The sequence below is a fragment of the Megachile rotundata genome, chromosome 3, assembly GCF_050947335.1.
Source record: "Megachile rotundata isolate GNS110a chromosome 3, iyMegRotu1, whole genome shotgun sequence".
NCBI lineage: Eukaryota > Metazoa > Arthropoda > Insecta > Hymenoptera > Megachilidae > Megachile > Megachile rotundata.
The window spans coordinates 15,417,288-15,430,351 of record NC_134985.1 but is presented as its reverse complement, the minus strand read 5'-3'; the positions used below and the strand labels follow the sequence as shown (position 1 = coordinate 15,430,351).

Sequence of the window (13,064 nt, the reverse complement as noted above, 5' to 3'; positions counted from 1 at the left end):
AAGAGGAAGATACGACTGAAGGTGCCCACCGTGCTCAAGGCGCATTCACCTTGGGTTTCACGCACCTGTGTGCACGCGTGAGCGAATCTACCCGCTCTCTTTCTCTTACGTCCTCCCGCGAACTTTACCAACCTTCTTCGAGGGCTTCCACGACCTTGCATTTACAAATGATCCTTTGACACGCGTCGTACCTGTAATTGACCTCTGCTTACGTTCCAGAGATACGTTACGGACCTCGTTAGCTGCATATCTTCTTTCATTTACATATCTACATATTTTTTACAATATAAAGTCATGAAATTTACCATGTAAATGTTTGTATCTTAGTACTTCTGAAATGTGAAATTTGGGCTTGACAAAATTATTCTGTTGACTTCCATGTTGGAAGAATCTTCACATTTGTGAATTTAGACATTCAGAGGTTTTTGAGTTACAAATGTCTATATGTATATAAATCTGTTCACGAAATACTCCTTTTTATCATAAACCTTTCTATGACATCAAGCAGTAATTTTGATTAATTTTTTGATGAGCTTTGAATTTTGAATAAACTCATTTGCTTCGTAATGAAATTCTCATGTACATAAATGTCTGTTCACAAAATACTCTCTTTTACTATAAACCTTCCTATGACATCAATTTTGATTAATTTTTTGATGAATATTGAATTTTGAATAAACTCATTCGCTTCGTAACGAAATTCTCATGTATATAAATGTCTGTTCACGAAATATTTCGATCTTTGATATATTTTACGATGAATTTTGAATTTTTAATAAATTTATTTGCTTCGAAATGAAATTCTCAGTGAGTAAGCGTATTAACGCGGAAAAGAGCGCTTTCAATTTTAGATTGGAGTAAGATGTATTAATAAATAGTTGATGTTCCAATAGCAGCGTTCACGTGATCGTATTAATCACCGGGCATTTCTTTCATCGAAATTATACACGCACCGGATAAAAGGCCAATTAAGCTCATCGGAAGGTGTCTAGACTGGCGTACGCAAGCTTAAATACTTCCGAGAGTAATTAAAACGCCGTTAATCTCGGTAATGAGAGCGCCGTTGGTTGACGGAGCTTTAACGCGATTACAATGTACCGTGCACAGTCACACTCTGAATACCATAAAACGCAGAATTTAAATACACGCGGATGATCCTGCTGATAGTTGCAGGCAAGAATTCTTCTGAAATTTATGGGGAACTTAATTGGAAAAAATTTTGATGAATATCTACGCGGGGAGATTAAAAGAAATGACGGTAAAATGGAATTTTTTCAATTTTGCAGAGAACTTGTACGATGTATTCTTGCATTATATTCAGAAGGATTCATTAGACTCGTGCGATGAAAAGAACATAAATTAATATATTCTAGATAAATGAAATAGTTAAATAAATCTTGTGTAATGTTTTAAAATACAGAAATGATAAAATCTTAAAAAATGCAGAAATCATTAAATCCTTGAAAATATTATTTTTCAAATTATATATAAAAAACAGCGCATGTTAAATGAATCTTGTGGATGTACTGTTTTAAAATACAGAAATGATAAAATTCTTAAAAATATAGAAGTCATTAAATCCTTGAAAATATCATTTTTCAAATTATATATAAAAACAGTACATGTTAAATGAATCTTGCGGATGTAATGTTTTAAAATACAGAAGTGATAGGATCTTAAAAAATGCAGCAATCATTAAATCTTTAAAAATATCATTCTTCAAATTATATATAAAAAACTGTAAATGTATGGGGTGATAAAATGATCAATTTTAATGGTTCACCACTTGAACAAATAAATGGACCCAGACTTCAGCGACTGTTAAAACTTGTCAGACTTGTATTCATAACATCGGAACTGGATAAATGAAAACTTCGAACGAATTTCTGTGCAACTGATTTGTTAACCAAATCTGTGAAGTTTCTTTACGAATGGCCAGGTTATTGATTCTCGATCGAAAGTTTCTGAACAGCGGCGAAAGTTCGTCTCAATAATAGGTTATCTTTTTATTGAGAATCTGGAGTCTTGGAGACTGACAGAGACTTCTCAAAATATTAACAATATTTAATGATTAAAATATTTGGTGATTAAAATATTTAGTGGTTAATCTAGTTGAAGCTATAGCTCATATAGACCTTGAGTGTCGACAATATTTTAAAGAACCTGAGCATTTATTGACAACATTGAAATATTGGCAATACAGTGAATCCTGAAATACTGACAATATTGATCGTCGAAATTCTTATTCAACTCCTGTCCAATTAATGTAACCGTGTCCAGTATGAACGAACGACTGATTTACAGCTTTCAACGAAACAAGGTGGATAAAATAACCTCGGGTAAAATTTTCCGAGCACGCTATCGACCGAAGCTCTCGGCAAATAGTTTGCGCTAGGAAGTTCATTAATTAGCGTCCATCGAAATGCACAAGAGATTCTCTAAAAATAGTTGAACCTCCGGTTCGCAGAGTGCAGAGTTCTCAAGTGTGATCGAATCAGACTCGGTCACGGAAAATTATAATCCGAGAAACGTACGTTTGTTCACCTGTCTCGACGAGATAAAGTTCGGTTAAAAAATGACGGATATGTTTAACCAAGATAGGTAATTATCTCGATACGTTCACCGTAACCTCGCCGTAAATTCGTTATTTTAGGTCTCGATATTTCGTACCAACAAAATATTTCGGATATTCTTGTAGTCGAGTTTTAATAACGTTCGATGACTGTGTTCGATTTCACTGAAACCGATGAAAGTTTCGGTAAACCTTCGACATCCTTCGAGTAAAAGCCACAACACGTACGGCACGGATGCAATGCATACGATTCGGTAAAAATAACGGGACAAGATGATCTTCTACTGAAACTGGTTTTCTGGAATACCGATGACTTCAATCGAGGGGTCCAGTGCGAAGCAATCGTGATTGTCGCACGAACAATCGACCGGACAATGTTTTCAATCAATCCTTTGATCAACGACCTCTATTATATTTTATGTCTGAAGAGTCTTTTATAGAGCAGTCAAGACGCACCGTATGCGTCCTATAGTATGTACCCAATAACATACTGCATACATTTTATAGTATATACCTAATGACGCACCGTGTGCGTCTTGGAATGTACCCCTAATGATTTATGAGTTCTACAGTATACACCTGATGACGCACCATGTGCGTCTTGTAATCTGCCCCTAATAATGCACGAGTTCTGCAGTATCCATCTAATGACGCACCGTATGCGTCTTATAGTATATACCTAATAACATACTGTATACATTCTATAGTATATACCTAATGACGCACCATGTGCGTCTTGTAATGTGCCCCTAATGACGTATGAGTTCTACAGTATACCCCTGATGACGCACCGTGTGCGTCTTGTAATCTGCCCCTAATAACGTACGAGTTCTACAGTATGCATCTAATGACGCACCACGTGCGTCCTATCGAGTAACTGACACTATACAAGATATATATAAAAAATGAAATAGTAGAAGAAACGTATGTATAGATAAACATTGATTTGAAACTCTGAAATGATAAATGTACTAAAACAACGACTTAAATGAGTCATCAGTCAAAGTATAAAATAATCCGACATGAAATGTTATTTTATTACGTTCATCGCGACAAGGCAATAACACTTATTCCGAGAAAACGGAAACTGGTAAGAAGCGAAGTCATTCATCGAGCCGACGAGGCGTGTGTTATCGCGTAATGGTATTCGTCGATTCACACCCGTGATGGGACGAACGCGTGCTCGAACGCGTGAGATGCGTGAAATGCATTAGACCGCGTGGTACGCACGTGTCTAAAACCAGTTTCACGTAAATCTAAACGGCTCCCGCGAAGAGTGAATTTTTAGTATCGGTAGAAATCGAAGATGTTTCACGATTGTATGTCCACACGATTTGAACGCGGATCAATCGTGTAATAATAAACGCGCGTGCATGGTTACGACTAATCGTTTTGTTTTCGAGCCATTGTACTCGCGTCGATAGTCCAATCCCACGGAACAATTATTTGTCGCAACAGTTACGATTGCGACATTGACTTTCATTGTATGATTCACCGGGAACAATGGTTAATATTAGTTACAAGTCTGACATCGGTGAAATGACAAATATTTTTTTTATGTAACTAACGATCATTAAAAATGTGATGCCTTGGTTGTACTGTTCTGTACAAATAAGATGGAAGACTGTGAAATTCTATAGATAGTATCGACTACCGAATTCAAGGACTACTTAGCCTCGGAAGCGTCCGTAACTTGACAGCACTTCGAGTTAAGTGAGCAAAGTGAGGTTAAGTATCGACACAGCAGACGACAACTCGCGAACGAAATTTCGTGTCGTGACAATGTAATTTTGACGAAATATTTGGCGAACGAGTCGAAGGGATGACTACGCGTTAATGATCACTGAACACAGATGAAATGTTCATTGTTTTTTTCTTACAGAACATTTTATAAAAGAATCGATCGGCGGATACGGATTATCGTAAATAGTGACTGGAAGATTCTTATTTGAAGGAAGTAAACGTGCAATTTTGTTCAATTAAGCTAACGGTCGACTTGTAATTGGCTTCAATTCGTGGTAAAAATAAACAGAGCGAGTTGACAGCAATGCTGGCAGGGTGGCACGAACGTGCGTAGGAGATCATCTCCGACCGAGCGGTTGCTCCGCTCGATTCTCATTAGAAAAACGCATATTTCCCGCCAATGGTTGATCGACGAACGAGCATAAACAACTCGAGTGACTCGAGAATTATATAACTATTGTTGCACGACTCGTAAATAAAGGCTACTTACCGCTGATCAGGCGAAAAACGTCAGGATCGCGCGCACACACACACGTTACACCTCGCACCGCTTGAGACAAACTGCCGTATCGGGGCGCTGTTGTACGCCGCCATCTTGGATCGATTGGTCGCCAGTCGAAAAGTGCGCTGAGTTTGATTCTCGTTCGAATGCGATCGTACGCCATGTTTGAAAGGGACGAAAAGGTAGGTTAATAAAAATTCTTGTCTTTTTTGCTTGCTCTGTTTTGAAATTATTAGTTTCATTTAATCTGCACTAGATTGAAACACAAATAATAACAATCGACGTTTAACACGCGGTTATCGTTTACACGTTCCATCTTGTATACGAATATACACAGTGACTCTATCGTTTCGCAACACAGCGCACGTAGTACAAAACATTACATTGATATAATCATAAATAAATTACGCGACACGTATGAGATATTTACCCATACTGTTCCTTTGGAAAAGTACAGAAAACAAAGAAAAGTGTTTAACACGAGAAATGCACAAATTCATGACTATCTTGAATGATAAATGCAAACGTTGATTCGTTCCGTACGTTACGGAACGCGCAACTTTCCATTCAAACATTATCTTTTTTTTTCTGTTTTTTTTTTCTTTTATATATGTATATATCGATACATTCATTTTAACATCACTTATATTTTATATGCCTATCTTATGAATTGTACAAGATAATCATATAAAATATAAAACTGAATTGGAACAATCAGTTCTTTCATCCTTCTTGTAAAATTTCTTTTTAGTTATATACGTGGTATTAGAATAAAGATATCGATATATTCTTCACAGCTGATTCACATTTTTTTAAATAATATACTTCTTTCACATACATAATTTACCTACGTACATAATTTACTAGGATCATTGTCGATAATTATTAAATATTTCTTAAGTATCGTAGAGAATTATATTATATTATCTTAAACGCTTATACTTAGAATATTCTACGAAAATGAATTCACTACATTTTTGTATGACTTTATGCATGTGTAAGCTCTCTCATTTGTCGCACTGCATGGAAGTTTAATACGCCCAATCTCCATTATGCGTTTTAAGTAATTTCTATAATTACTAATAAAAACGACTTATGTAATACTTAACAAGTATTATAGTTTCACGCATCGTCAGATTCTCACTTATGATTGTAGCTACACAGTTCTCCTTCTAATTTGATTCCTCGTGCATCATTATGTCGCATCAATTCCACGTCTGCCATCATCGAAATCCTCGAACAAACTATCTTTTCCCTACCGTATTAATGACGCACCATCATAAGAATGTTTATATCGAACTGTATATCCGCTTAATTGAATTAGTATAGTTGCATTGATAAGAGCCAACAAAGATTGCCTGTTAAAATTGTGAAATAATCGCGTCTCGTGTCAAGTTGATATATCAAAAGTTTGTCTTAGAACGTGTGCACGTTACGGCAAATACCGCAACCCAACGCAAACTCTTCTCCAGTTGGTGGATGTTTAACGTGCAAAGGACATTCGTCTCCCTCTAGTTGTTTCGCTTTAGGTCCTAGTGAAAGAACAAATTATAATTAGTCATACTTCTATATCTCTAAGTACCGTATATTATATGTTTATAAACATACCTGCAGGACACGAAGGTAGCTCGCTCTTTGGAATGGCAGTGACCCGTTGGAAGTCGTCATGGCAAGGGTTACAGAAATGGGTTGTTCCAAAGCAAAAGAAGACAGCCACCGAGCAACAATACCGGCACTTATACTCTAGATAATCTGCCCCATGTTTAGGGCACATATGAGCTCTCGCCACATCGCTGCAACCTCCGCATACTAATTCCGCAGGGTCGAATCTTTCTCCGCCAACTTGTGCATCGCATCGTGCTTCACCACCGTAATAGGCCTTTTGACATTTATAGCAAACGTAATACGCGTACCGTTCCATCGCGTACGCGGCGGGATCTTGATAATATCGTCCACCTGGACCAAACACTGCTTCAGCCCTGTAAAACCATGTACGGTTAAAATATTATACTTCTTCATCGTTAGCTAAGCTACCTATACTTACTTATTTAAACCTTCGTACTCCAATCTCATCAGTGCTTTTTTTTTAACATCGTCATACAGTTCTTTGATACCAGACAATTGTTCGGCCAAAGTAGCGTGTTCCATCGGTACTTTACAAATGGGACAAAGAGAGAAGCCGAATGTGATTCTCGGTCCCACCCAGCGTTTCATTAAAACGTGTTTACAGCAGTGTAGATGGAAAACGTGTCCACATTGTAGTTGAATCGCGGGAGCAGCCGATAGAGCTTCGGTGAAGCAGATCATGCACATGTCATCGGCATCTTGCTTTAAGTCAGTGCCTGGCAGACACCTGTGTAGACAGGGTAGACACGTCTTCTCGTTTTGAACACCTCCACAGATATGTCCACATGGGTGGACCTTGGTGCATGCGTTCTTTGCATGTTCCTGACACTCGTGATCGGCGCACACGTTGCCGATTGCCAGTAAACCTGTGTTTTCGGTGGTGCCGCAGAATCTACAGATACCGGATGTGGCACCGACAGGTTTTCTCGGTGCACCATCGCGAAATTCTACCAAAGCCTTCAGCGTTCTGCTATCGGCGAGAGCCAAAATCCAGAAGAGCTTCATGCGGCCGCAACCCTCGTGGAGATCCACCCGTATCGCTTCCTCCTCTTCTTTGCAAACTTGCCTTATGTGCATTCGAGTTCTTCTGTGCAGATGCAGAATTCTGTCACATTCTGCACACAAGTTTTCGCAAACGTTGCATTGGATGATCGCTGTTGTTTCGTTGTCGTCGTGATTACTACATGTTGGCTAGATGAACAATGTACATAATATTAGACATATGAAATGTAATGGATTTAATAAATTATTTTAATCAATCTTACTCTAGGAGGTGGTGGCTGTCCCTCCGAACCGGTCCACTGCACAGACGACAATCTTTCGACGTGATCGGAGTCCAAAACGCATAACGAAGAAAGAGCTAACCAGAAGGTTGGAGTTTTGAGACATTCGGATGGATCACGATTCTTCTCATCTAATCTGGTAAGATTTAAAATGTTTTCTGCGATTGCTGCTTTGGTCACTGATGCCCAGGCTTCTGACAACTTTCCCTGTAAGAAATTTACCGGTGAATCATAGATCATTAAAATACCGAATTAATTGATACTCACTGCTGCCATGTCTTTCAAAAGTTGAATTATCACTTCCGCTAGCTTTCGAGTCATGCACCCCCTTAACCACCATCTTGAGCCGACGTAACTCTCCGGATGAATACTGCTAGCTAGCGAAACAGTCTGTAGTGCTTTTCCATTATTTTCTTTTCCCTTTATTTTTACTTGAACTGTTAATGCCTTTGCGATACAACTTAGGAAAACGTCGAGGATTCCTGCGGAATGTTCATCGAAGTCTGTGGTATCAGTGAAACCATTATTCGCTGCAGACACGATACTAAAATCTGTCGGTGGTAGACGTTTGATATTGATAACATTAGCTAACGTTTCTGGCTTGATTTCGGGCAAAATCCTTTTCAAAAGAGATATTACCTAAAGAATTAAAAAATAATATATTATTAAACATCACAATGTGAACATCAAAATATGAAGTACATACTTGACGTTGCACTCTGGCTGACCCCGTATGTAGCAGACTCAATAAGTCTTTCAACAAACCATACTGGTGCGACAGATAATATTGTCCTACAGAGCTACCACTCAGAGCCAACACCATAGACAACATTTCAAAGCAATAAGTATCAGCTGCCTTTGGTAAATCACTGTTATCGCTAAGCAAACTGTTAGCAGGCGTAGGTGAACATAAAAGCGCTTCCCATTCTTCTCTCATTCTAATAGTTTCTGCCTGAATAGCTTGAACAATATGTGTACAAACTTGTTTCTGCAAATGTGTCAAATTGTTTCTGCTAAATAGGATTCCAACCATATGTTCTCGCAGGTCATTGCTATCTTCTAAATCATCATTAGCACTTTCTGTATTTTCCGTTTGTTGTTGCTGCTGTTCGCGTTGTATGAGTTTACCAAATACCTAGTACATGAAAATTAATAATTAATTCATCAGTCGCATCATTGAACACCAACTCAATATGACGTGCAATTTACCTGAGAAGTTATTAAACGGAATACTTTCAACGTTTCAGCTTCGCAATTTCTTTGCTGGATCGTTTGCGCGCTCAACTGTTTTGCAACTTTTAAAGATTCCCCTTCAATCTCGCCTAGGATTCTTATTTGTCGAACGCGTAAAGAATTGTCTGGACCCTTTAAATCGAGTCTGACGATAACATGACGTGGATCTGTATAAAAAAGCGATATCAGTACTTGTACAACTATCTTTAGTTTAGAGTAACAGATAAAGTTACCAGTAACTGGGCAATGGATCCAGCCTGCAGATCGACTTTCAATTTCCACTGTCCTCAATTTTACCATTTCGTCTGTGTTGTTACCCGATTGAAACGTCACGCTGGATACTTTGTGCTACGATATCATTTTTATAAATACCACAAATTATCGTTGTACAATCGTTAAATCTCATACTCACCGTTAAATCACGGCAGTTGTCAATATGGATGTAGACTACTCGTGGAACGGAATGAGCACCGCAGACAATGGTAATGGTCTTCGTCTTATTACGATCTTCGTCACCAGATTCCCAGAATGTTTCCGTCGAATTGTCCGTCAAACTAACGATCATAGCTTGTCTACTGGAGGCCTTGATCTCTACTCCACACGTCAAGTCCTTCAGCACCTCCACGCAACTATTGATTTGTTGAGAATGCATCGATTGATGGCTTTCGTGCATGCTCAAAGTGGTGTCCTCTTCCTCTTCAGATCTTGACAGTATTTTGCTGATGTTACTAAACACGTGACTTCTATGTAAGAACATGTGATCTGCAGGAGTGAATTTGATACCCCAAATACGGATAGCGGCTTGTTGCAAGGGTGAACCTAAATTCGAATAGTGGATACAGTAACTTACAGGCAGATATGTATTTCCGCAGATGTTAATATTTCATACAGTATCGTTTATGTGACATACCGGGTGGTGGTAGAAGCATCAGATCCGCAATAGTTTGCAGCAAAGTGTGGAACACCGTTGGCAGTGGATTAACGGATTCGCCTATTATGACTAGATCGCTCAAGGGATGCTCGTATACACCGATCATATCCTTAAAGATCAATTCTACTGTTACTACACACTTGATTTATTGCCTGTTGATAACTTCCAGTCATCAATTTCAATCATCTCGATAATACTCCATGTAACTTACGTGATCTTCTCTTTTTTCCACCCGATTGTCCTCGTAGTTCGCCTCGGCAATGTCAGGTGACACAATCGGTGACAGGGAGGCAGCAAACCACCACAGCAAATCATGAAGACAGATTGGTTGAGTGACGCTTCTTAACAGCCAGTTTAACGCTTGCATTGCGTAAACTCGACAGGCAGCTCGACGTAACGCCTGCTTCATGGCGAGTTGCAAATGCTGCAAGTTGTGTTGCTGAAGAACGAACAGCATCACTGGTCTCATCAGAATTTCTATCTTGTCGGTATTGGTCACTTCTGATTGATTGGTAGATACGATCGCCGATTGGTTCATCGAAGGTACCAGCTTCTGGAGTGCTGCGGACGGGTAGCAGAGAAGGGATGAACCTGCTTCTGTACAAAAAAGAAACGGTTTAAACTTCTTGTTTACATGGCGGAATATTCTTTCAGACTGAGTCGTTCATAAGCTTCAAGTCATTCATTTTCAAATCTTACCGGTGTGAACCAACAAGCAAAAAATTATAGTAGTTCTTCAAGAATCTTGCCGTTTGTGTTTTCTAATTATCAATTACACGTGCACATACTCTAAAAGTAACAACAAAAAATAACTCAAAATGTATTAAGTAAAGTAAGTTCTAAAGTTTGATCCACTGAGTGAAAAATAATTAAAACGGCAAGAACTTTCTACGTTGCCCAATAAATTTCACATACCATTGTTCATCTCGCTGCTGCTGTTGTTCCGCTTCCGCATCATGACGATTCTACCGTCATTGGTATTTCTGGTCCAAGGTGCTCCAGTGGACATCGACACCGATCGATGGAAAGCTCCCCGAGCTTTAGCGCTTTCACTGTCACTGTCGCTCATGGGATGTTCGGATAAAGGCTACACAAAAATCCCCAAGGTTAATTAAAAAATCTAACAGAAAATGAACAGCGATCTTACCCTGCCGTTCGTGGTATTCGACATGCCACTGCTCCCTTCGTAACCATTCTGTCCATTTTGTCGTCTCAGGGTTTCCTCGTAATACCTTTCATCGTGGCTCTGCGAGTGATGCACGCCTAAAGCTTGCAGACACTGAAACGGTCCAGTCGGTGGAAAAGGTCCAGCCGCTTCTGGAGGACTATAGTTTTCAGCGACGGACGACAACGTCTGAGAAGGTCGTCTCTGCTGTTTTGGAATGTTTAACCCAGAAGCGCTGGCCAGGTCCAATAGGAACATGGCATTGTTCTTCATGATGATGTGCGTTTCGTTGCCGCTGGGACTACCAAGCGGCGATACCATTTTGCCGACACCGTTCTTCTTCGCGAGCTTCAGCTTGCGAGCCCTCAGATACTTATCGCGACAGGTGTCGCAGATAAGGTACCAAGAGCTACCACCGACCCCACCGTCCCCGCAATTTCCTGCCCAACCGATGCAGTAATGACCTCCGCTGTTGTAACCCTTTCCTCCTGCATGCCAACCGCAGCCGGGATGCATCTTCTTCATGTGATACGTGACCGGATGCGGAAACATTTGGCCGCACAGTTCGCAAACCGTCTCTCGTTCTATTCCTCCCGAAACTTCTGACCCGTTCGCTCTTCCGACCGGTTTCCATTCTTTCTTCTTTTTGCTACTCTTCTTCTCCCGGTCTTTCGCCTTGTCCTCTCGAATTCGCTTCTCCAGCTGTTTACTCAGTTTCATCGTTTGTATCTGCAACGTCGGGCTGGGCAACACGGATCGTTGTTCTATCGTCTGGAGACAATCCGTGCTAAGCTCCTCCCACAAGAATACCAAGCTCTTCAAAGCTGGCGGTAGCACGGCCACAGTTTGGAATTCCGGTAGAGCACCTAACTTCCCGTTTTCCTGGACTTCTTCCTTAATCGTCGTTTCCTGCTTCTTTCTGTTCCGATTCGCGTTGGCATTCGCGGCCGACCGAGTTAACGTCTCCAGAGTACTCGGCTGAATGTGCAAGTAGTTACCAGCGTTGGTCACCTCGACCGAGTGTCTTTGCCTTGCCTTCTGCTCCTGTTTCTGCTTGTCCGACGATTGTAGCACCGCTTGCCGGGTCACCACCAGCGCGCCTTGTTTCGGTAAGCTGGGATGAAATTTGAGAAAACTCGCACAGGCCATAGCATCGTGCACGATCCCTTCGTGCCAAAGGAACGCCGCGAACACTGCTCTCAGACACTCCGCTACCGAAGGACTATACGCTTCCTTCACTTTGTCTTTGTTCAGATTCAGGGTCCGACTAGGGTTTGGACTCTGGGACGGCGGGGTCGGCGAGATCACTCGCTTCGTTCTGGTTTTTGATATTTTACTATGCTCTCTTCTACTTAGTTTTGTGGCGTGACGCTCCTCTTTTGGTCCTGTCGATCCGATGCTGAAGTGACCCTTCATGGCCGTCGTTGCGCTTTCGGGACTCGTTTGGGTTTGTGCTTGTGACACCTTTCTGGGACTTTCTTGAGAATCCTTGAAATTAATTAAATTGTGTTACTATCGTGCTAACTTGTTAGATCTGTACCGTACATTAGTGTGCACAATATATTTTTTTTCCAAATCAAAGACAAGTTTTAGAAGAATCTTCTATGCTACTTCTTATCCAAGAACCCACAAAGTACTAGGTGTATTTATATTACTCACGTCACGGCCATCTTGCTTCGGCGTGTCTGGTGGACTAGCTATGCTACCCTCTGATCTCATATGTAAAGAACTACAACTTGGGCTTGGAGAAAGATCGCGAGTATTGGCAGTTGTGCTGACAGCACTTGGGGACTGCGAAGGATCCCTCGTTAGACTACTGACCAAGGCACTTGTGTCGCTTTGTGTTGATCCCCGCCGCTGCGACGTGATACTGTCCACCATGCCACCGGATACTTGAAAAAGGAAACAAAGCGTTCGTAGAAACATCGCAAGATTCGTAGAGCAATGAATTTGGGAAACTAACGTCGTTCGATTTCTATATCGCTCGGTGCTACCTCACCTTGCTCCTC

General features: G+C 40.5%; 2 protein-coding genes across 13 annotated transcripts in view; both read right to left on the bottom strand.

Annotated features, from left to right (window-relative positions):
* LOC100881866 (WD repeat-containing protein 47) overlaps window positions 1–4,901 on the bottom strand; it is a 99,617-nt gene extending 94,716 nt beyond the window's left edge. The window contains exon 1 of the mRNA XM_076529736.1: window positions 4,806–4,901. The gene's annotated coding sequence lies outside the window, so the exon portion shown is untranslated. The remainder of the gene's footprint in view (window positions 1–4,805) is intronic.
* Window positions 4,902–5,034: 133 nt separating this feature from the next.
* Window positions 5,035–13,064, bottom strand: part of hiw (MYC binding protein highwire) — a 304,734-nt gene continuing 296,704 nt past the window's right edge. For 11 of the 12 annotated variants that reach the window (XM_076529721.1, XM_076529724.1, XM_076529729.1 and 8 more), the window contains 14 exons: window positions 12,715–12,947; window positions 11,038–12,543; window positions 10,806–10,977; window positions 10,102–10,487; window positions 9,870–9,999; window positions 9,372–9,778; window positions 9,193–9,307; window positions 8,936–9,126; window positions 8,433–8,861; window positions 7,994–8,365; window positions 7,709–7,933; window positions 6,862–7,634; window positions 6,426–6,796; window positions 5,035–6,349 (listed from right to left, as the gene is read on the bottom strand). In XM_076529721.1, the coding sequence (XP_076385836.1) occupies window positions 6,234–6,349; window positions 6,426–6,796; window positions 6,862–7,634; window positions 7,709–7,933; window positions 7,994–8,365; window positions 8,433–8,861; window positions 8,936–9,126; window positions 9,193–9,307; window positions 9,372–9,778; window positions 9,870–9,999; window positions 10,102–10,487; window positions 10,806–10,977; window positions 11,038–12,543; window positions 12,715–12,947 (5,426 nt within the window). In that variant the 3' untranslated portion in view covers window positions 5,035–6,233. The remainder of the gene's footprint in view (window positions 6,350–6,425; window positions 6,797–6,861; window positions 7,635–7,708; window positions 7,934–7,993; window positions 8,366–8,432; window positions 8,862–8,935; window positions 9,127–9,192; window positions 9,308–9,371; window positions 9,779–9,869; window positions 10,000–10,101; window positions 10,488–10,805; window positions 10,978–11,037; window positions 12,544–12,714; window positions 12,948–13,064) is intronic. The other variant, XM_076529722.1, reaches the window with a different exon arrangement.